Genomic DNA, 24647 nt, shown 5'->3' with positions numbered 1-24647 from the left:
TACCAGTCCATACCAGCTTTTGAATCCTGCAGACTCAGATCAAACGAAAGGCCATTTGTTCCCCTGACGTGGTGGGCCAATTCCGAAGCTAAGTATAGGCCTTTTAGTGATAGAGAGTAGTCTAGAAAGTAGAGTTTATGCATGAGTAGTGATTTACTGTGTAGAATAAATGTGTTTTGATTTGAATCTTACTAATTGGTGTGTTGAGTTATTGATCAGTACTTGAACTTGAACCTCGTGGCAGTATCATAAAGATACCTGGCGACTCTAGAGCAAAGGTTTTAGAAACAGAGCAAATTCAGTAAAGACCCAAAGGGCAACGAATTAAGAGCCAACCAAAGTTAGCAACACTAGTAATCTAGAAATCTCAAAATAATACAAAAACATACTGGAAATCTGAAGGCCTTCGACCTGAAACTTAGCCGTTTCGCTCTCGACACCCTTCCCAACACTTTATTTGTGTTTGGTATAATTTGAATTCAGTTTTTTTTTTAAAGTATGAAAATAAACGGCTGGTATCAGCACCACTAACCATAACATTGTTGGATTATCAAAACACCCCTCTGGTTCACTATTGTCATTTAGCAAAGAAAACCTGCTGTCCTTATCCAGATTGACCTATATGAGATTCCAGTCCCACACAGTGATTAACTCTTAGCTGCTATCTGAAGTAGCCGAGCAAGCTACTCAGTTGCATTACATCTCTATACTGCATTGGTTGAAGACAGCGGCCCACCAGCACCTCTTTAGGTAAATGAGGGTTGGGCAATAACTGGAGGGGCAGCACCTGAATCCCGAGAATTGCTCAAAAATAATCAGATTCCAGAGGAATAGTGTAGAGTCAAATTCTTGGTCAGCTTCCAACAGGCAGGATCTTGCAAGTTTGGCCAGTCAGAACACAGTAACATTTTACGTCATTCTGAGAATTCCTGCTTTGAAAGAAACCTGCAGACATTAATTTAGAACCAGTTGAAAGATATGGAACCATTATGATAATGACTGCGGCTGCTTTAATTTAGGTTTTAGCTGTAACCTGAAGGCACAGGAATGCTCATCCTACATGAATTCGAGCACCCTTATGGATCATGGAATCACAAATCAACAAGGAGCGATGCTAAATGGTACCAGATTGGTAAAACAATCTTGAAACCTCAGGAAAATAAGTCAATAAGCCAACCGAGCAATACATGCTAAAGTGGTCTCCATTACCAAAACATCCAGGGAAGCTCTCAATTCAAAATTAAACTGGATAGTGCCTCTTTGGCGAGATATATTCACATTTGTCCATCACTGCAATTTCTCTTCCTCCCCACACTGGAAACTATAAATTCTTACTGGTTTCACACCTCCATGACAAACAAATAAACACAGCCTGCTTTACCATATTAAAAAAAACTATTCTCGTGCAAAACGTGGCGCAGTGATTAACACTGCTGCCTCATGGCGCTGAGGACCCGGGTCCGAATTCCGGCCCTGGGTCACTGTCCGTGTGGAGTCTGCACATTCTCCCTGTGTCTGCGTGGGTTTCATCCCCACAACCCAAAAGTTGTGCAGGGGAGGTGGATTGGCCACACTAAATTGTCCCTCAATTGGAAAATAAAGAATTGGGTACTCTAAGTTTTTTTTAAAAAGCTATTCTCAAAACATGGACATCACGGGCAAGGCCACATTTATTGGCTAATCTTAGGTGTCCCAAGAGGTAATGATGGGCTGCCTTCTTCAACCCTTGTAATTCCCATGATGTGTGAAGTAGAATGCTCCAGGGTTTTGATCAGACAATGAAGGGAGGACAATAATGATTCAAGTCAGGGCGGTGAGACTGGGAGGTTGCTATTGGTTTTTATTGAGCACGTTTCACCAAATAGATACAAACCCTCAACATTTTAACTCAACTTGATAACTTTTAACAACTTTAAACAAAATTAACTGCCATACATTTTAATGCTGCATGCTTAGTACCAAGTTCTGTACATTAGCAACCGGTAATTTCAGAATTATGCTGAATGGCTCCCTTACCAACTATTAAATCCATCCCCTTCCGAGTCACTCCCTTGTTACATCAGATGTTCATAACCTATATGACCCAGAGCAGAGCTTTTTATTTTTAAACAAATGTAAAGTACCCAATTTTTTTTCTAATTAAGGGGCAACTTAGTGTTACCAATCCACCTACCCTGCACATCTTTGGATTCTGGGGGTGAAACCCACGCAGACACGGGGAAAATGTGCAAACTCCACACGGACAGTGATACAAGGCCGGAATCGAACCCGGGTCCCTTGGCGCCGTGAGGCAGCAATGTTAATCACTGCGCCACATGCCGCCCCTCAAGCGGCGAGCTTCTAACCTCACATCCTCAACAACACAAAGAACATCTATCTCCACCTCTGGAACACAGTCCGTCTGACCCCGATCCAGCCTATTCATTGCTGAAAGTCTCATTTCATTCATTGTTTAAAAAATCACCAGACAAATAAGAGTGTACGGTCGGAGGTTAGCATTGAAATAACGTTAAATGCAAGCTCATCCAAAACTCTCCTGCCTGTGCCCTGACCCACACCAAGTTTTGTTCACCCATCGCCTATATGATGAATGACCATCACTGGCAATGGGTGACACTCTACGTAACTCTCCAGGCCAACAGGACATAGAACATAACAGCGCAGTACAGGCCCTTCGGCCCTCGATGTTGCGCCGACCTGTGAAACCACTCTAAAGCCCATCTACACTATTCCCTTATCGTCCATATGTCTATCCAATGACCATTTGAATGCCCTTAGTGTTGGCAATTCCACTACTGTTGCAGGCAGGGCATTCCACGCCCTTACTACTCTCGGAGTAAAGAACCTACCTCTGTCATCTGTCGTATATCTATTTCCCCTCAATTTAAAGCTATGTCCCCTCGTGCTAGACATCACCATCTGAGGAAAAAGGCTCTCACTGTCCACCCTATCCAATCCTCTAATCATCTTGTATGCCTCAATTAAGTCACCTCTTAACCTTCTTCTCTCTAACGAAAACAGCCTCAAGTCCCTCAGCCTTTCCTCATAAGATCGTCCCTCCATACCAGGCAACATTCTGGTAAATCTCCTCTGCACCATTTCCAATGCTTCCACATCCTTCCTATAATGCGGCGACCAGAATTGCACGCAATACTCCAAATGCGGCCACACCAGAGTTTTGTACAGGGGCAACATGACCTCATGGCTCCGAAACTCAATCCCTCTACCAATAAAAGCTAACACACCGTACACCTTCTTAACAACCCTCTCAACCCGAGTGGCAACTTTCAGGGATCTATGTACATGGACACCGAGATCTCTCTGCTCATCCACACTGCCAAGAATCTTACCATTAGCCCAGTGCTCTGCCTTCCTGTTATTCCTTCCAAAATGAATCACCTCACACTTTTCTGCATTAAACTCCATTTGCCACCTCTCAGCCCAACGCTGCAGCTTATCTATGTCCCTCTGTAACTTGCAACATCCTTCCGCACTGTCCACAACTCCACCGACTTTAGTGTCAACTGCAAATTTACTCACCCATCCTTCTACGCCCTCCTCCAGGTCATTTATAAAAATGACAAACAGCAGTGGCCCCAAAACAGATCCTTGTGGTACACCACTAGTAGCTGGACTCCAGTCTGAACACTTCCCATCAACCACCACCCTTTGTCTTCTTCCAGTAGCCAATTTCTGATCCAAACTGCTAAATCTCCCTGAATCCCATGCTTCCGTATTTTCTGCAGTAGCCTACCGTGGGGAACCTTATCAAATGCTTTACTGAAATCCATATACACCACATCAACTGCTTTACCCTCATCCACCTGTTTGGTCACCTTCTCAAAGAACTCAATAAGGTTTGTGAGGCACGACCTACCCTTCACAAAACCGTGTTGACTATGTCTAATCAAATTATTCCTTTCCAGATGATTATACACCCCATCTCTTATAAACCTTTCCAAGATTTTGCCCACAACAGAAATAAGGCTCACTGGTCTATAGTTACCGGGGTTGTCTCTACTCCCCTCCTTGAACAAGGGGACAACATTTGTTATCCTCCAGTCGTCTGGCACTATTCCAGTAGACAAAGGTGACATAAAGATCAAAGCCAAAGGCTCAGCAATCTCCTCCCTAGCTTCCCAAAGAATCCTCGGATAAATCTCATCCGGCCGAGGGGACTTATCTATTTTCACACTTTCCAGAATTGTTAACACCTCCTCCTTATGAACCTCAAGCCCTTCTAGTCTAGTAGCCTGAATCTCAGTATTCTCCTCGACAACATTGTTTTTTTCCTGTGTGAATACTGACGAAAAATATTCATTTAGCACCTCTCCTATCTCCTCGGACTCCACGTACAACTTCCCACTACTGGCCTGGACTGGCCCTACTCTTACCCTAGTCATTCTTTTGTTCCTGACATATCTATAGAAAGCTTTAGGGTTATCCTTGATCCTACCTGCCAAAGACTTCTCATGTCCCCTCCTGGCTCTTCTTAGCTCTCTCTTTTTTGGTCCTTCCTAGCTAACTTGTAATTCTCAGGCACCCTAACTAAACCTTCATGTCTCATCTTTACATAAGCCTCCTTCGTCCTCTTGACAAGTGTTTCGACTGCCTTAGTAAACCACGGTTCCCTTGCTCGACCACTTCCTGACAGGTACATACTTATCAAGGACACGCAGTAGCTGTTCCTTGAACAAGCTCCATATTTCCATTGTGCCCATCCCCTGCAGTTTTCCTCTCCATCCAATGCATCCTAAGTCTTGCCTCATCGCATCATAATTGCCTTTCCCCCAGATATAACTCTTACCCTGCGGTATATACCTATCCCTTTCCATTACTAAAGTAAACGTAATCGAATTGTGGTCACTATCACCAAAGTACCTCCAAATCTAACACCTGTCCTGGTTCATTACCCAGTAACAAATCCAATACGGCCTCGCCTCTCGTTGGCCTATCTACATACTGTGTCAGGAAACCCTCCTGCACACATTGGACAAAAACGGACCCATCTAAAGTACTCGAACTATAGCGTTTCCAGTCAATATTTGGAAAGTTAAAGTCCCCCATAACAACTACCCTGTTGCTTTCGCTCCTATCCAGAATCATCTTTGCAAAGGTCAGAGCTTTCATGGAAGCTTGCCACTCGTGGTATGTGCTGCAACGAAAACAGGCTTTCAGTACATGGGAGCAATTGGAGAACTTTCAGCCCCTCGATCCTGCTCGAGCATTCAATTACAGCTGATCTAATTAACTTCATCTACCCACAAGGGCAAACCTCAATACACTTATGCAACAGAAACATCCATCAATTCCTGCCGTGCAATTTTCAAATGACCTCCAGCCTCAGCAGCTTCTTGGCGAGGTGTTCCGGATTCCCACTTCTCTGCACAAAGAGGAATTTCTTGTTAGCACCCCGAACACCTGGGTGCTAATCTGTTCTTATTTTTAAAGTGACGCTGGTTGAGGGATAAACATTGGCCAGGATAGATACTGGAGAAGACACTCCTTTTCCACTATGAATTAGTGACATAGAAACTTTTACATTCACCCGAGGGAGCAGACAGGTTCTTGGTTTTACATCTCATTTGAAATGGTAACTCGGACATGACAGTACTCGGAGAACTGCCCTGGAGCTTCAGCCCAGAATTTGAAGACCAGCAAGGATATTCCCCCAGGTTCTGGCCAACATTTATCCCTCACCAACACCTACAACTGATCTAATTGGTATTGTTACATTGCTCTTTGTGGGAGGTTGCTGTGCGCAATTGGTTGCTGCATTTCCTACACTACAACAAGTGACTAAGCTTCAAAATTACCTCATTCATTGGAAGAGTTTGGTACATTGAGTCGAAGGCACTATTTTAAAGCAAGTCTGTCTTTCTTCAAAATACAACAACTGGTTATTATACAAGGAGATGAATTTGACTTTTTAAACCTACTACGATGTTACCTTTTTAAATGGCAATTTCTAAGTTTCCCTATCAGAGAAACCCTCTGCAATATCTACTTACCACAACATAGACAGGTTTCTCATACTGTTCTCCTACAGGAAGCCAACCATTTGTGGCTCGTCTTCTGCTGATTCTCTGCTGCTTGCTCTCCACGTGCCCTGTACCTGCTTTACTCTGTTGGGCTGGCGAACTGGCTGGGTTGCGGAGGCTGGACTTGGAGCTGCTGGGAGGTTTGGAGCTCTGAGGGCACTCCCTGCTCAGTTTCAGCATGGACAAGGTGTGAGGTCGAGAGGTTGCTGGTGTGTCCGAACCAGGGCGCTGCAAGTGAGGAACAGGCTCAGCAGTAGGAGGGGCTGTAGGGACAGGGCAGCCCGAGACAAGGTTTGCTGGCGACACTGGATGACCTGTGACTGGGATGGTTACACTGAGTGGCTTCAAGGAGCTGTACCCGTCTAGAAAGGAAAAGAAAAATAATTAATCAGCAACTCTCTCCTACCCAGCTTCATCTTTTCCACTCAAAAACAGCAGCAAATTGGTGGGACTAAATGGCCTGCTTCTGTTGCCATGTTCCTGATGCTAATCTCAAGCCAAAGAAATTTTACACAACCTTCATTATAATACTATCCACTGCACCCTACACTTGGAAGTACAACTCAGTTATAGTACTGTCCCATTCCGATCACATCCAAACATGGTCACAGTGCCACTATAAAACAAAAATTACACCAATTCTCATTATAACTTGGTCCATTCTACACCCCCCTTCATTGAGGCTCAGATGTCAGGCTAATTGCTAACTGGAACACAATGGTGCATATCTCAAGATAAGTTAAAAAAGCAGGTGAAGCTCTTGCACACATTATAAAGATTTGCAATACCATGATATGCCCTTTATATGGGAGAAGGTGCTTTTTCCCTACTGTTTTGTGTTCTCTCTTTCTTCGGGCCTAATTTCGGGAGCCGTTCGGAGGAGGAGGAGCAGTCTCTGTGAGTATAAAAACCTAACGGTAACTTCCAGTTTTCCAGTTTTTTTCCTCCAAAAGTGACGTCAGAGGGAAGCTGTGATCTGATTGGTAGATAGCAAATTTGCCCCAAATTTAAAAAAAAAACACAGCTAAACTCGTAAACTTAAATTAAACTAATTAATTAATTATTAATGGTTGGTCAGGTGATGTGCTTGAGCTGCTTGATGTGGGAGCTGGCAGATCCCATTGCGAGCTGCAGCGACCACATCTGCAGTAAGTGTTGGCTGCTCGAAGAGCTCCGGCTCAGAGTTGATGAGCTGGAGTCTGAGCTTCAAACACTGAGGCACGTCCGGGAGGGGGGAGACTTACCTGGACACTGTGTTTCAGGAGGCAGTCACACCTGTCAGAGTAAGTAGTTTATATCCTGCCAGTGGCCAGGGACAGCAGGGTGTGACTGCAAGTCAGGCAGGTAAAGGGAACCAGCAGTCAGGAACTCAGGAGCCTCAGCCCTTGACCCTGTCCAACAGGTATGAGGCACTTGCTCCCTGTGTGGATGGTGAACAGGGCTGCAGGAAGGATGAGTCAGCTGACCAAGACACCATGGTTCAGCAGGCCATTCAAGGGGAGGGAGTAAATAGGCAAGTTGTAGTTTTAGGGGATTCTATTGTCAGGTGGATAGATAATATCCTTTGTGAGCAGGATAAAGAGTCCCGCATGGTATGTTGCCTGCCCGGTGCTAGGGTGCGGGACATCTCTGACCGGCTTGAAAGGATACTGGAGAGGGAGGGGGAAGATCCAGTTGTTGTGGTCCATGTCGGTACCAACAACATAGGCAAGTCTAGGAAAGAGGACCTGTTTAGAGATTATAAAGAGCTAGGATTCAAATTAAAAAACAGGTCCTCAAGGGTCATAATCTCTGGATTACTGCCCGAGCCACGTGCAAATTGGCATAGGGAGGCAAGAATAAGGGAAGTTAACACGTGGCTGAAAGAGTGGTGTGGGAAAGAGGGGTTTCTTTTCATGGGACACTGGCATCAGTTTTGGGACAGGGGGGGACCTATACCGTTGGGATGGTCTCCACCTGAACCGAGCTGGGACCAGTGTTCTGGCGAAAAGAGTAAATAGGGTGGTCAATAGGACTTTAAACTAAAGATTGGGGGGGTGGGAAGGGAAAGTCAGGGAACCAAGAGGTGAAGTAATCAGTGGGAAGCGTAGCTGCTTAGGAATACAAAAAAGCATGAAAAGACAAAACTCAGGAGAGGTTACGATAGTCCCCATCCCACAAAATATGACAGTGTATGGAAAGGCTCAGTAAACCAAGGTCCACCACACTAAGAAAACAAAAAGGGACGGTCAATAGAGAATTAAAGGTGCTATATTTAAATGCGCGCAGTGTACGGAGCAAGGTAGATGAGCTGGTGGCCCAGATTGTGACTGGCAGGTATGATGTGGTAGGCATCACAGAGACATGGTTGCAGGGGATTCAGGACTGGCATTTAAACATCCAGGGATTCACAACCTATCGAAAAGACAGAGAGGTGGGCAGAGGGGGCGGGGTTGCCTTGTTAATTAGGAATGAAATTAAATCAATAGCACTAAACGACATAGGGTCAGATGATGTGGAGTCTGTGTGGGTAGAGTTGAGGAACCACAAAGGCAAAAAAAACATAATGGGAGTTATGTACAGGCCTCCTGACAGTGGTCAGGACCGGGGGCACAAAATGCACCACGAAATAGAAAGTGCATGTCAGAAAGGCAAGGTCACAGTGATCATGGGGGACTTCAATATGCAAGTGGACTGGGTAAATAATGCTGCCAGTGGACCCAAGGAAAGGGAATTCATTGAATGTTTACAGGAGGGCTTTTTGTGATGGAGCCCACGAGGGAACAGGCCATTCTGGACTTAGTGTTATGTAATGAGCCAGACTTGATTAAAGATCTTAAAGTAAGGGAGCACTTAGGAGGCAGTGATCATAATATGGTCGAATTCAATCTCCAATTTGAAAGAAAGGTAGAATCAGATGTAAAGATATTACAGTTAAATAAAGGTAACTACAGGGGCACGAGGGAGGAACTGATGAAAATCGACTGGGAGCAGAGCCTAGTGGGAAAGACAGTAGAACAGCAATGGCAGGAGTTTCTGGGAGTAATTGAGGACACAGTACAGAGGTTCATCCCAAAGAAAAGAAAGGTTATCAGAGGGGGGATTAGGCAGCCATGGCTGACAAAGGAAGTTAGGGAATGCATCAAAGCAAAAGAGAAAGCCTATAATGTGGCAAAGAGTAGTGGGAAGTCAGAAGATTGGGAAGGCTACAAAAACAAACAGAGGATAACAAAGAGAGAAATAAGGAAAGAGAGGATCAAATATGAAGGTAGGCTAGCCAGTAACATTAGGAATGATAGTAAAAGTTTCTTTAAATACATTAAAAACAAACGGGAGGCAAAAGTTGACATTGGGCCGCTCCAAAATGACGCTGGTAATCTAGTGATGGGGGACAGGGAAATAGCTGAGGAACTAAATAAGTACTTTGCGTCAGTCTTCACAGTAGAAGACATGAGTAATATCCCAACAATTCCGGAGAGTCAGGGGGCAGAGTTGAATATGGTAGCCATCACAAAGGAGAAAGTGCGAGAGAAACTAAGATGTCTAAAAATTGATAAATCTCCGGGCCCAGATGGACTACATCCTAGCGTTCTAAAGGAGATAGCTGAAGAAATAGTGGAGGCGTTAGTTATGATCTTTCAAAAGTCACTGGAGTCAGGGAAAGTTCCAGAGGATTGGAAAATCGCTGTTGTAATCCCCCCTGTTCAAGAAGGGAACAAGGAAAAATATGGAAAATTATAGGCCAATTAGCCTAACCTCGGTTGTTGGCAAGATTCTAGAATCCATTGTTAAGGATGAGATTTCTAAATTCTTGGAAGTGCAGGGTCGGATTAGGACAAGTCAGCATGGATTTAGTAAGGGGAGGTCGTGCCTGACAAACCTGTTAGGAGTTCTTTGAAGAGATAACAAATAGGTTAGACCAAGGAGAGCCAATGGATGTTATCTATCTTGACTTCCAAAAGGCCTTTGATAATGTGCCTCACGGGAGACTGCTGAGTAAAATAAGGGCCCATGGTATTCGAGGCAAGGTACTAACATGGATTGACGCTTGGCTGTCAGGCAGAAGGCAGAGAGTTGGGATAAAAGGTTCTTTTTCGGAATGGCAACCGGTGGCGAGTGGTGTCCCGCAGGGTTCAGTGTTGGGGCCACAGCTGTTCTCTTTATATATTAACGATCTAGATGACGGGACTGGGGGCATTCTGGCTAAGTTTGCCGATGATACAAAGATAGGTGGAGGGGCAGGTAGTATGGAGGAGGTGGGGAGGCTGCAGAAAGATTTAGACAGTTTAGGAGAGTGGTCCAAGAAATGGCTGATGAAATTCAACGTGGGCAAGTGCGAGGTCTTGCACTTTGGAAAAAAGAATAGAGGCATGGACTATTTTCTAAACGGTGACAAAATTCATAATGCTGAAGTGCAAAGGGACTTGGGAGTCCTAGTCCAGGATTCTCTAAAGGTAAATTTGCAGGTTGAGTCCGTAATTAAGAAAGCAAATGCAATGTTGTCATTCATCTCAAGAGGCTTGGAATATAAATGCAGGGATGTACTTCTAAAGCTTTATAAAGCATTAGTTAGGCCCCATTTAGAATACTGTGAGCAATTTTGGGCCCCACACCTCAGGAAGGACATACTGGCACTGGAGCGGGTCCAGCGAAGATTCACACGGATGATCCCAGGAATGGTAGGCCTAACATACGATGAACGTCTGAGGATCCTGGGATTATATTCATTGGAGTTTAGGAGGTTGAGGGGAGATCTAATAGAAACTTACAAGATAATGAATGGCTTAGATAGGGTGGATGTAGGCAAGTTGTTTCCATTAGCAGGGGAGACTAGGACCCGGGGGCACAGCCTTAGAATAAAAGGGAGTCACTTTAGAACAGAGATGAGGAGAAATTTCTTCAGCCAGAGAGTGGTGGGTCTGTGGAATTCATTGCCACAGAGGGCGGTGGAGGCCGGGACGTTGAGTGTCTTTAAGACAGAAGTTGATAAATTCTTGATTTCTCGAGGAATTAAGGGCGATGGAGAGCGGGTAAATGGAGTTGAAATCAGCCATGACTGAATGGTGGAGTGGACTCAATGGGCCGAATGGCCTTACTTCCGCTCCTATGTCTTATGGTCTTATAACTTTATAAGTCATACAATTAAGATTATTCGTAGGACAAATACTATAATCTCTATGACAAAGAGACTACAGAAAAACCACTTAGAAACCAAAAGTATTATGAAAAATTAACACTGATTTCAAAAGTCTTGCTTGCCCCACCTCACTGAATTCTTTTGAAGAGGTAATACAGAGTAGACCAGGATAATACAGCGGATAATTAATAGCCTACAAATCGGGTACAACATATATGCGAACAAATAAGGGCAGGTCATGGGGGATGGCACAGTGGCCCAGTGGTTAGTGCTGCTGCCTCACAGCACCAGGGACCTGGGTTCAATTCCGGCCTCGGGTGAATGTGTGGCGTTTTCATTCTTCCCATGTCTGTGTGGGTTTCCTCCGGGTGCCCCAGTTTCCTCCCACTGTCCAAAGATGTGCAGATTAGGTGGCTTTACCATGCTAAATTGTCCCCGTGTCCAGGTTAGGTTAGGTTATGGGCAGAGAGAGGATGGACGGGGGAGTGGACATGGGTAGGGTCGGTGCAGACTCGATGGGCAGAATTGCCTCCTTCTGCACTATAGGGATTTTATGCAGAATTAAGTGCAGATACCAATATATACAGCTTGCTGGGTGCAATAGAGGAAGCAGAGAGTAGAGGTAATAATGAGTGACAGAGGAAAGTGAGGTCCCACAAGGCTTAGTGCTGGTGCTTCCGTTGTACACAATTTAGATCAATAATTTTGACTTTGTAAAGCACCATTACTAAATTTGTGCACAAATGGGCATTGTGAAAATGTAAATGCCAAATGGGGAGGGAGGGTATTCAACACGGAGCAGGATTGGAACAAATTATAGGATGATTTGGATAATCTTGCAGAATGGGCACATAAATTGGCAAATTAATTTCAGGTAAGTAGGAGTAATTACATATTGCAATTTCATTTTATTACCGGAGAAAGGATATAATGGGGTAGAGAGGTGAAGACAGTCTCGCAGTATTAATGACAAAAATCACAAAGTTGTGACTCAAGTCAATAAGGTCAGAAGAAAAGCAATAAGGAAGAGAATTGAAGAGTTTGCTATGTATCAAATGTTAATTAGATCACAGGAGTTCATTTCCGGTCACCAGTTATTAAAATGTTTTGGGTTTTTTTTTTTAAATAGGGAAGCACGGTGGCGCAGTGGATAGCACTGCTGCCTCACAGTTCCGAGGTCCCAGGTTCCATCCCGGCTTTAGGTCACTGTCCGGATGGAGTTCCACATTCTCCCCGTGTTTGCGGGGTTTCACCCCCACAACCCAAAGATGTGCTGAATTGGCCACGTTAAATTGTCCCTTAAATGGAAAAAATGAATTGGACACTCTAAAATTTATTTATTTTTTAAAATGTGTTTTTTTTTTTAAATAATAAATTTAGCGTATCCAATTCTTTTTTTTTTTACAATTAAGAGGCAATTTTGTGGCCAATCCACCTACCCTGTATATTTTTGGGTTGTGAGGGTGAGACCCAAGCAGACACGGTGATCATAGAATCATAGAATTTACAGTGCTGGAGGCCATTCGGCCCATCGAGTCTGCACTGGCCCTTACAAAGAGCACCCTACTCAAGCCCATTTATCTACCCTATCCCTGTAACCTACTAACACCCACTTAACCTTTTTGGACACTAAGGGCAATTTAGCATGGCCAATCCACCTAACCTGCACATCTTTGGACTGTGGGAGGAAACCGGAGCACCCGGAAAAAACTCACTCAGACATGGGGAGAACGTGCCAACTCCGTACAGACAGTGACCCACAGTGAAAGGGAATCGAACTTGGGACCCTGGAGCTGTGAAGTAACTGTGCTAACCTCTGTGGAGAATGCGCAAAAACTCCACACTGGCAGTGATCCGGGGATGGGATTGAACCCAAGTCCTCGCACTGTGAAGTAATAACGCTAACCACTGCGTCACCGTGCCACCCTGTTATTAAAATGTTATATGGAGGTTTTGGAAAGGGTGTCAGAAATACAAAGTTATACTGATCAGGAAAGACCAAAGTCTCATAAAAAGAAAGAGGGTGGGAGTAGGGACAGAGCACCGCGAGAGCAGTGATGGACTGAGTCGAGGAAGTGGCGGAGAGCGAGGGCAAGGCCATGCCTGAGAGAGAGCATTGTTACTTCTGGGAAGAGCAAAACTACAGGTCATCAGTTAGTCAGCAAGGGATCAAGTAGGGAGTTCAGAACTTGTTTATCTAGAGTGGTGAAATGTGCAACTTGTTACCAGTTAGTTATTGAGTTTAATTGTACATTTAAAGAGAAGTTAGTTAGGATATCAGGGAGAAGGGTTATGTTGGTACATTAGGAAGAGGATCAAATGGAGTCCAAACACCAACACCAACTCAGTGGGCTACATGGCCTGTTTTTGTGTTCTATTTGCTATTTTATTCCATTCAATCACCACAATGATGCACATATAACATTATACCATTGCTTCTTTAAAAGAGCCTTTAGTTGCATTTAAATTGCTTCCGAACTCTAAATTCTGTTTCTTAGCTACTGACTTCAATTTTGCCCTGCAACCCTCATTTATGAATTTGTCATCACTGGGCAACAATTGCAACTCACATTTTACATTTCGTAAACTTTAAAAAATATATATTTTAATTTTTCTTTATTTTTCCAATTAAGGGGCAATTTAGCATATCCAATCCACCTACCCTGCACATCTTTGGGTTGCAGTGGTGAGACCCACGCAGACAAGGGGAGAATGTGCAAACTCCACGTGGGCAGTGACCCAGGGCCGGGATTCGAACCTGGGTCCTCAGCACCGCAGTCCCAATGCTAACCACTGCGCCACATGCCACTCTCCAAACCCTTCCATGGCCTCATCCTTCCCTATCTCTGAAATATCCTCCAGCCCCACAAGCCTCAATGTGACATTTGAATTCAATAAAAATCTGAAATTAGAAGTCTAATGATGACCATAAAACCATTGTTGATTGTTGTAAAACCCATCTGGGTTCACCAATGTCCTTAGGGAAGGAAATCTGTCGTCCTTACCTCATCTGGCCTACAGGTGACGCCAGATCCACAGCAACGTGGTTGATTCTTAAATTAGATGTCCTCAAGGATGGGCAATAAATTCTGGCTCAGCCAATGAATGTAAAAGAATCTGGCATCGCGAGAATCCCCAATTTTAATTGCTCTGCCACTCACGGCCGTCTGCCTGGGCACCAAATTGTGGAATTCTCTCCCTAAACCTCTCGACTTTGCTTTCTGTAAAATGCGGTTTAAAACTCGCCTCTTTGCCAAGCTTCTGGCCCATCTTGCCCAATGTCACCTTATTTGGTTCATTGTCTAATTTTGCTTTAAAATGCTCTTCGGAAGTGCCCTGGAAGTTTTATTACTTAACTTGCTATATAAATTGCATTCACAAGAGGAGATGGGGAAATTCAATCTGAGGAATTGGAATGCTTTCTAATTCATACATCCAATACCAGCAACCAAATAAAGCAACCAAGGTCAGATTATAGCATGGCTGGAGGTCTGCCAACTGACACCAAGCTGAGCCTCCAGAGACCATTTCCCACATTGACCTTCGGTTAATCATTGGGCTTTTATTTGACACTTGGGTTCATCCAGTCCAGACGGATGGAGTAAAATATTCCTTGGTCTGAACTGGAGTGGAGCAGAACTAAGCCTTGTGCAATTAGTTCAGACATTTTTAATCTAGTTTATAGCGGGCACAAAACAATCCTAATTGACTGGCTTCATTTAAAGTTATTTTCCTGGATTTCAAATCCCCCCCCATGGCCTTGCCCTTCTCAATTCGGCCTCCAATCCCACAACACTCCAGAATCTCCACACTCGTTCAAGTCTGGCCTCTTGTTCACCATAGATTTCCTTCACTTCACCTTCAGCTGCATAGGCCTGAAGCCCTGGAATTTCCCCTCTCAAACCCTTGGCCTTAAAATCCCTGAAATTTCTCCTTTAAAACCAACTATTTTCACCAAGTGTTTAGTCACTTATCCCAATATGGGGCTCAGTGATTAGTCATTTGATTAGCCTCCTGTTAAGCAGCCTGGTACATTTTACTGTTAAACACGTGGTGTAAATGCAAGCTGTCACTTTGAATGCTGAGACACCGATTCCGCCCCTCTCTCTCCCCAGCACCTACCCAAACCTCTCAACCTCCAGCAATGAAACAAAAAACTGCAAGTCAAACTCCTTGCCCTTGGTGCAGTCCTGCTTGGTATTCAAGAACACTTGATAGGAATCTTGTAACTCCTAACCTGATACATTTATCTCCATGTTCACACCTCAGCTCTCATGGTCTTGCTGCTCTCCATCTGTAGCCACCTTCAGCCCCAAATCTTCCTAGAACTCTGCGTTTCTCCAACTGTTTTTTTTTAAATAAATTATAGAGTACCCAATTATTTTTTTCACAATTAAGGGGCAATTTCGTCTTATCACCTAACCTGCATATCTTTGGGTTGTGGAGGTGAGACACGGGGAGAACGTTTCTCCAATTGTGACTTCTTGTGTACCCTGATTTCCGTGACCCCTCCAATCACACCTTCAGCTGCCCAGGCCCAAAGCTCTGGGATAACCTCTAAATAGTCTCCTTCTTCAATACCCTCTTTAAAGTCCACCTTTTGTCTAAGCTTTTGTGCATCTGTCCCACTATCTCCTTATGTGGGTCAGTGTCAAATTTATGTTTGATAAAGTCTTGTTTCTTGGGATGTTTTTCAAATATAATATCGGAGAGCACAGGGTCAGGTCATTTAGTCAGTCATCCTTGTGCTGACTCTGACAATTGTCCAATTTAGTCACACATCTCAGCTTCTCCCCCCCAAGACCCTGCAAATCAATTCTCAAGTACATTGTTTGAAAGCTCCCAAGGAATCTGCTTCCACCACTCCTTTGGATAGTGCGTTAACCTTTGAGAAAAACATTCCCTGCTTTGTCTCTCTGGTTCTTTTGCCAATTATTTTAAATTTACAACCTCTGGTTACCGACCTACTTGCAAGGGGAAACAATTTGTTCTTTATTTGCTCCATCAAATCCTCTCATTTTTGAACATTTCTATTAATTCACTCTTTAAGCTAATCTGTTCCAAGAACAATTCCAGTTGCTCTAATCTTTCCACACGATGGAAGTCCCTCACCCCAGTAAACCTCCTGTGCCTTCTCCAAGGCTTCAACATGCTTCAAGTGGGATGCCCAGAACTGAGCTAAAGCACAATGATTTGTAACGGTTCAGCATAATTTCTTTGGTCTTATATACAATGTCCCTATTTTAAGCCAAATACATCATACACTTTTCCCAGCCACCTTATCAACATGCCCTATACCTGAAAAGATTTGTGAATATGCGCCGCCTCATATCCTTGCCCATGCATGAGCCAATTAGACGAGACAACCACAGCACATCCCTCCCAAAATGCATAATTTCATACTTATTCATATTAAATTGCATCGCCTTCTGCTTTCCCAGGTACTACACAAAAAATACTTGAAAAGAGCCTGTTGTGTTTGGGGTTTTATAATAGCATGGATAGAGGATTGGCTAACTGATAGAAACGGATATGGACAATTAAGCGAATAGGCAAAAATTTGGCAAATGGAATACAATGTAGGAAAATGTGAAGTTATGCACTTTGGTACTAAGAATAAAGGAGCTGAATATTATTGAAATGAAGCAGAGGAACCTTGGGGTCCTCGTGCGTAAATCCAAGGCTAGCCTGCAAGTTCAGCAGGTAATTGGAAAGCAAATTGAATTTTGGTCTATATCTCAAAAGGAAACATTGCTAAGACTATACAAGGCACTAGTTAGACCACACCTGGGGTATCGTGAACAGTTTTGGTCCCTTATCGAAGGAAAGAAATATTGGCATTGGAGGCAGTCCAGAGGGTTCACGGGGTTGATCCAGAGTCTGGAGGGATTTTCTTATGAGGTAGAGTAGGCTGGGTGTTTAGAAGAATGAAAGTCAATCTTATTTATTTTTATTTTTTTATAAATAGGGCAGCACGGTGGCGCAGTGGTCAGCATTACTGCCTACTGCACTGAGAATCCGGGTTCAAATCCCGGCCCTGGGTGACTGTCCGTGTGGAGTTTGCATGGCCAATCCACCTACCCTGCACATCTTTGGGTTGTGGGGGCGAAACCAGCATAAACACGGGGAGAATGTGCAAACTCCACACGGACAGTGACCCAGGACCGGGATCGAACCTGGGACCTCGGCGCCGTAAGTGGCAATGCTAACCACTGAGCTACCGTGCTGCCCGAGAGTCGACCTTATTGACCCATAGTATTTACCTTGTCAAGCCACTGAGAAGCCCGAGAGGATGTTTCCTCTTGTGGGAGAGTCCAGGTCATGCAGGCATAATCTCAGAGTAAAGGTGACGCCTTTTAAGACAGACATGAGGAGGAATTTCTTCTCTCAGAGAGAGTAGTTAATCTTCAGCGATAATTTAAATGATTTTTGGAAGTCTATATTTGCAATATCCCTGCACTTCCTTTGTCAACACTGTTACTTTAACAAACTCAATCAGGTTACTCCGGCCCAATCTGCCTGTAACAAATCTGTGCTGGCTGACACGTCTCCTGCCATCTTTCTCAAAGTGCAAATTATATTTTTTCCTGGACAGTGGTCTCTAATAGGTTTCTCATGGTGGAGTGGCATAGACTTGCCGTGTCTATCCTTCTTCACTAAAAGAACAGAAGAGTGGCATTTAAATTCCTCCAGTACTGTGGCATCACTCCTTACTTCCCTCAGCAACCTGCAAACGTGTTTCTATCTGTTTTTATCCTATTCAATATATCTACTCCCTCCTCTTCAATTGTGTCACCAACCTCAATCTTTTCTGAAGACAGATATTACATATTGATTTAGTACCTCTGTCTACCTCTCTGCACTCAAACGATTCCCCCCTTGTCCTGCCATTTCTTTAACTATGTTTAAGATGAAACTTTGGGTTGTGCTTTGTTACTCCTCCTTTGCCCATTCTCTGAGCCCCTTTTTTATTCATTTACAAGATTATGGGCATCGCTGGCTAGGCCAGCATTTATTGCCCTTCAGAAGGTGATGGTGAGCTGCCTCCTGAAGCCACTGCAGTCCCCGAGGTGTAGGTACACCCACAGTGCTGTTAAGAAGGGAGTTCTAGGATTTAAACCCAGCGACAGTGAAGGAATGTAGATTTTTCCAAGGTGGGTGACTTGGAGAGGAACCTCCAGATGGTGGGGTTCCCAGGTATCTGCTGCTCTTGTCCTTCTAGATGGTTTGGGAGATGCTATCGAAGGAACCTTGGTGAGTTAATGCAGTGCATGTTGCAGATGGTACATACTGCTGCCACTGTTCGTCAGTGGTGGAGGGTTTGAATGTTTGTGGAAGGGGTAGCAATCAAGCAGGATGCTTTACTCTGGATGGTGTCAAGCTTCTTGAGTGTTGTTGGAGCTGCACTCATCCAGGCAAGTGGGAGGGTATTCCATTACATTCCTTTTATTTAAAAATACATTTAGAGTACCCAATCAGTTTTTATTTCCAATTAAGGGGCAATTTAGCGTGGCTAATTCACCTACACTGCACAGCTTTGGGTTGTGGGAGCAAAACCCACGCAGACACGAGGAGAATGTGCAAACTCCACACAATGACCCGGGGCCGGGATTGAACCCGGGTCCTCAGTGCTGTGGGCAGCAGTGCTAACCACTGCACCACTGTGCCGCCCCATTCCATTACACTCCTGACTTGTGCCTTGTTGATAGTGGGCAGGCTTTTGGGAGGAGGTGAGTCAGTCAGGTGGTCAGTTACTCGCAACAGGATTCCTAGCCTTTTACCTGCTCTGGTAGCCACAGTATTTATATGGCTAGTCCAGTTCAGTGTCTGGCCAATGGTAACTCCCAGGATGTTGATGGTGAGGGATTCATCGATGCTATCATCTTTTATCACATTTCAATTCCCCCCTGCACACACTTTGTGCCCGGTTCTTTTTAAACTGTATTCTGTACCCGACATTGGCAGCAAACCTGCTTTTCCAGAATTATTTGAACCTCTATTTCCTTGGTGATTCAGGGAGGTCTAGCTTTAGATGTCCCATCATTCTTCATTTTAAAGTATGCTTGGATTGTCCCTGAACTATCTTAAAGATCCACCAGTACTCATTTCCTGGTCAATCGGTCAATCGGATCCCTTCTCAAATTATTGAAATTGAGTCTCCCAGTTGGGTATTTCCACCATTAATTTTTCTTTGACTCTTTCTATAACTATTTTAAATCTAATTATATTCTGATCATTATTACCAGATTTCTTCCACTGAAACTCACTTAATTTGCTGTCAGTAATTCTTCAGAATTACAAACATACAAAATAAGAGGCCATTCTGCCCCTCAAGCTTGCTCGGCCATTCAATAAGACCATGTGTTATGTTCCACATACTCCATCTACCCCCAATAAACTTTGATTGCCTTGTCTAACAAAAATCTATCTATCACTGCCTTACAAATATTGTGATCCCACTTCCACTGCCTGAAGCAGGGAGTTCCAAAGACGCACAACCCTCAGAATATAAATTCTCCTCATCTTTGTCCTTCACAGGTGACCCCTAATTTTGAATCAGTGGCCCCTAGTTCTGCACAAGAGAAAACATTCTTTCAATGTCCATCTTGTCAATACCATTCAGGATCTTATATACTTCAATCAAGGCATTCCTCGCTCTTCTAAACTACAGTGCAAACAAGCCCAGTCTGTCCAACCGTCCCTCACCAGACAACCCACTCATTCCAGGCATCAACCTAGTAAACCTTCTCTAAGCTGCGCCCAATGCATTTACATCCATTCTTAAATAAGGAGACCAAAACAGCACACAGTATTCACGCAGGTCTCACCAATGCCCCTTAGAACTGAAACGTAGCATCTTTACTTCGATGTTCAATTCCTCTCGATATAAAGGACAGCATGCCATTAGTCTTCTTGATTACATGCTGCACCTACATGCTAATCTTTTGTGACTAATGCACAAAAGCAGCAAATCCCTCTACATCTCAGCATTCTCAGTCATTCTCCATTTAAATAACACTGTTTTTTTTTACTCCTCCTGCCAAAGTGAACAACTTCTCACTTTCCCACACTATAGTCCATCTGCCAAATGTTTGCCACTCACTCAACCTATAGAGCCCACCTCCTCCCTCCGATACAAAAACACTGCACATGCTGAAATCTGAAATAAAAACAGAATGCTCAAAATACTCAGCAGCTCAGAATATGTGGAAAAAGAGTTAACATTTCAGATTGAATGACTTTATCATCAAACTGATGAGTCTATGGGTGTCTCTCTCCTCAAATGCTGCCTAACCCAATTATTTGCAGCACTCTTTTTATTTCTGCTTCCTTTCTCATTGAGATAGAAACTACGGATGGAGAAAGTTTTTCTGTGCACATTTACAAATACTTTCCATTCCAATGTTTTTCTCCCAATTCTATTAAGACAACCAAGCCCCCCTCCCCCCCATTATTTTTACAATTCTCCAAATGCTTTTCACATAGATGCTTATCATGGCATAGTGCAATAACAATCTCTCCCTTAATGTCAACAAAGCTAAGGAGCTGGTCATCGACTTCAGGAAGCCAAGTGTCATCCATAACCTGTCTGCATCAATGGTGCCATGATGGTTGACAGCTTCAAATTCCTAGGTGTAGACATCAGTGGGGTACCGCAGGGTTCAGTGCTGGGACCCCAGACGTTCACACTATACATTAATGATTCGGATGAAGGAATTGCATGCAATATCTCCAAATTTGCAGACGACACTAAGCTGGGTGGCAGTTGTGCTGCGAGGATGGAAAGAGGCTGCAGTGTGATTTGGACAGGCTGGCTGAGTGGGCAAATACAATATAATGTGGGTAAATACGAGGTTATCCACTTTGGTGGCAAAAACAAGAAGGCAGAATATTACCTGAATGGCGGCAGTTTAGGAAAAATGGAAGTGCGACGAGATCTGGGTGTCATGGTGGAACAGTCGCTGAAGGTCGGCATGCAGGGACAGCAGGCGGTGAGGAAAGCTAATGGCATGCTGACCTTCATGGCGAGTAGGGATGTCTTGTTGCAGTTATACAGGGCCTTGGTGAGGCCACACCTGAAGTAGTGTGTGCAGTTTTGGTCTCCTAGTTTGAGGAAGGTCATTCTTGGTATTGAGGGTGTCCAGTGAAGGTTCACTGGGCTAATTCCCGAGATGGCAGGACTGACATATGAAGAAAGACTGGATCGACTGGGCTTGTACTCACTGAAGTTTAGAAGAATGAGAGGGGATTTTACAGAAACATAAAATGCTGATGGGACTGGACAGGTTAGATGCTGGAAGAATGTTCCGATGTTGGGGACATCCAGAACTAGGGGTCACAGACTAAGAATAAGGAGTAAGGCATTCAGGACTGAGATGAGGAAGAACTTCTCAGTTGTGAACTTGTGGAAATTCTCTACCACAGAAAGCTGTTGGGGCCAGATTGTTGGACGTGGCCATTGTGGCTAAAGGGATCAATGGGTATGGAGAGAAAGTGGGAGTGGGATACTGAATTTGCATGATCAGCCATGATCATATTGAATGGTGGTGCAGGCACGAAGGGCCTGCTCCTGCACCTATTTATGATGTTACTATCACCAACAATCTGTCCTGGTCAACCCATGTCGACACTCGATCAAGAAAGCACAACAGCACCTATACTTCATCAGGAAATTTGGCATGTTCACAGTGACTCTTGCCAATTTTTACAGATGCACCATAGAAAGCATCCTATGTGGCTGCATCACAGCTTGGTATGGCAACTGCTCGGTCCATGACCGTAAGAAATTACAGAAAGTCGTGAACACAGCCCAATCCATCACGCGAAGCCACTTCCCATCCACTGACTCGGTCGACACCTCCCGCTCCTTGGGACAGCGGGCAGCATAATCAAAGACCCCATCCACCCAGATTATTTTATCTTCTAACCTCTTCCATCAGGCAGAAGAGACAAAAATCTGAGAACACGCACCAATTGATTCAAAAACAGCTTCTTCCCTGCTGCTGGATGGCCCTCTCATGGTCTGAACTAATCTTTCTATGCATCTTCTCTACTGTGTAATAATAATAATAGCTTATCACAAGTAGGCTTCAATGAAGATACTGTGAAAACCCCACTACATTCCACGTACTTCATCCCATGTCTATGTATTTACACTGTGCATTTATCGTATGCCCTATGTTTTTCATGTATGGAGTGATCTGCCTGGATTGTACGCAGAACAATACTTTTCACTGTATCTCGGTACACATAACAATAAATCTAAATCTTATCTATCGCCTCACTATTTGGGGGGCTACAGTAAACACGAGCAATGTAATAGCTCCTTTGCTGCTCAACTGCTTTAATCAAATTAATTTAGTCTTCGAGTCCTCAAACACATTGTTCCTCTGTAGAGCTGCACTGTTATTCTCAAGCAAAACAACCACCCATCATCCGTCTGTCTATTGTTCCTTCCCTCCTGACCACACACATTGTAAACAGGAACGTTTAGTTCCCATTTATGCCCATATATAAACCAGGTCTCCATTGCAGCTCTATCACAACTCGTGCAATCAACTTTATTTCTAACATTCCTCTCATTAACAGACATGTACTGGTTCAGCACAGGGCTAAAGAGCTGGTTTTTAAAGCAGATCAAGGCAGGCCAGCAGCACAGTTCAATTCCCGTACCAGCCTCCCCGAACATGCGTCGGAATATGGCGACTAGGGGCTTTTCACAGTAACTTCATTTGAAGCCTACTTGTGACAATAAGCGATTTTCATTTCATTTCATGTATTCCAATGCCTGCTGATCTGCTTGATTTCTTTCACTCCATCTGATTCATTCGGCATAATTCTTTATTTTGTTGCTATTTGCCTCTCACTCTTGACACTGCTGTTGAGTCTTGATGCCCCCCCCAAATTAATTTAACCCCTCCCCACGGCACTATTTAACATTTTAACCTCCCCATAAAGATATTCAGGTGAACTCGTCCAACTTTCCCCATGTCCCATAATTGGTCCCAATACACCAGAATTCTGAAGCACTTCCTCTGGCATAATTTCCCCATGATGTGGAGATGCCGGCGTTGGACTGGGGTGAGCACAGTAAAAAGTCTTACAACACCAGGTTAAAGTCAAACAGGTTTGTTTCGAATCACTACCTTTCGGAGTACTGTTCTTTCCTCAGGTGAAGGAGCAGTCCTCTGAAAGCTAGTGGACTTTAACCTGGTGTTGTATCATTTCCCCAGCCATGCATTCACTTGTGCTATTTTTCCCTTTCTGTACTTGGTAGCACCTGCACTGAAATAATCCAGAGATTATCACCTTTGGAAGTCGTGTTTGTTAACGTTTTTCCTAATTCCGAAAACTCTACCTGAAGGACTTTTTTCTTTACAAATTTAGAGTACCCAATTACTTTTTTCCCAATTAAGGGGCAATTTAGTGTGGCCAATCCATCTAACCTGCACATTTTTGGGTTGTGGGGGTGAGACCCACGCCGACACGGGGAGAATGTACAAACTCCACACATACAGTGACCCGGGGCCGGGATCGAACCTAGTTCCACAGCGCTGTAGGTAGCAGTGCTAATCACTGTGCCACCATGCCCAACTCTACCTGAAGGATGTCAAACTTTTTCCCTTTTTATTACTTCACTGAATGCAAGTGTTGCTGACAAGGCCAGCAAGTGTTGCCCATCATGAATTGCCCTCCAAAAGATAGTGAACTCCTGCAGTCCATATGGTATAGGGATTCCGAGAGTGTTGTTAGGGAGTTCCAGGTTTATGATCCGCTGTCATTGGCTTCAACACATATCAAGACTTTTAGCTGCTCTCCTTCCTCTCACAGAAATCATTAAACAAGTCCAGGACATTATCTTAAATACATTATATACACACAGCTATGTTTTACTTCAGTTATGTTTTTCTTCTAGTTTCCCAAGCCACATTTAAGGTGCAGCTACTCTATTTGACCAGGAGAGACCGACCTCAGTGAGCTGCCTTAGCTTGATTTGCAAACACCATAGCACATCTGAAGTGATTCAGAAATGGTGAAGTAACTCCGTGCATCATAACAATGTGAAGAGCAAAGTGAACTTGGGTTAACAATAATAGTTCCCAGAATCCTAAATGGCCCTACACAAGAGCACCGTTAGTAGAATGAATGTGAAGACAGAAAGACTTGCATTTATACAACACCTTTCGTGACCTCAGGTCATTCAAAAAATTCCACAGCCAGTGAAGCATTTTTAAATTTAGTCACTGTTGGATGTAGGAAATATGGCAACTCACCACCACCACCATCTTAAGGGCAATTAAGGATAGAACAAATATTGTCCCAGAAAATGATGCCTAGAAAATGTGTGCACAGTAAGGTCCCACAAACAGCAGGGATAAATTATTAATGGTGATGCAGTTTGGGGAAATAAATGTTGGCCCAGGACAGCAGATAGAATGCCCCTGCTTTTCTCGGAATGCAGTGGGATTTTTTTTATTTCAACCTGAGCA

The 24647-nt window shown here is 44.0% G+C and overlaps 1 protein-coding gene across 9 annotated transcripts in view; it reads right to left on the bottom strand.

Annotated features, from left to right (window-relative positions):
* LOC140397579 (bromo adjacent homology domain-containing 1 protein-like) overlaps nucleotides 1-24647 on the bottom strand; it is a 92931-nt gene that overhangs the window by 3827 nt on the left and 64457 nt on the right. For all 9 annotated transcript variants that reach the window (XM_072486171.1, XM_072486173.1, XM_072486175.1 and 6 more), the window contains one exon: nucleotides 6012-6403. In XM_072486171.1, the coding sequence (XP_072342272.1) occupies nucleotides 6012-6403 (392 nt within the window). The remainder of the gene's footprint in view (nucleotides 1-6011; nucleotides 6404-24647) is intronic.

The sequence above is a fragment of the Scyliorhinus torazame genome, chromosome 2 (assembly GCF_047496885.1).
Source record: "Scyliorhinus torazame isolate Kashiwa2021f chromosome 2, sScyTor2.1, whole genome shotgun sequence".
Lineage (NCBI taxonomy): Eukaryota > Metazoa > Chordata > Chondrichthyes > Carcharhiniformes > Scyliorhinidae > Scyliorhinus > Scyliorhinus torazame.
The sequence above is the reverse complement of the archived record's forward strand: the minus strand, read 5'-3'. Positions and strand labels throughout refer to the sequence as shown.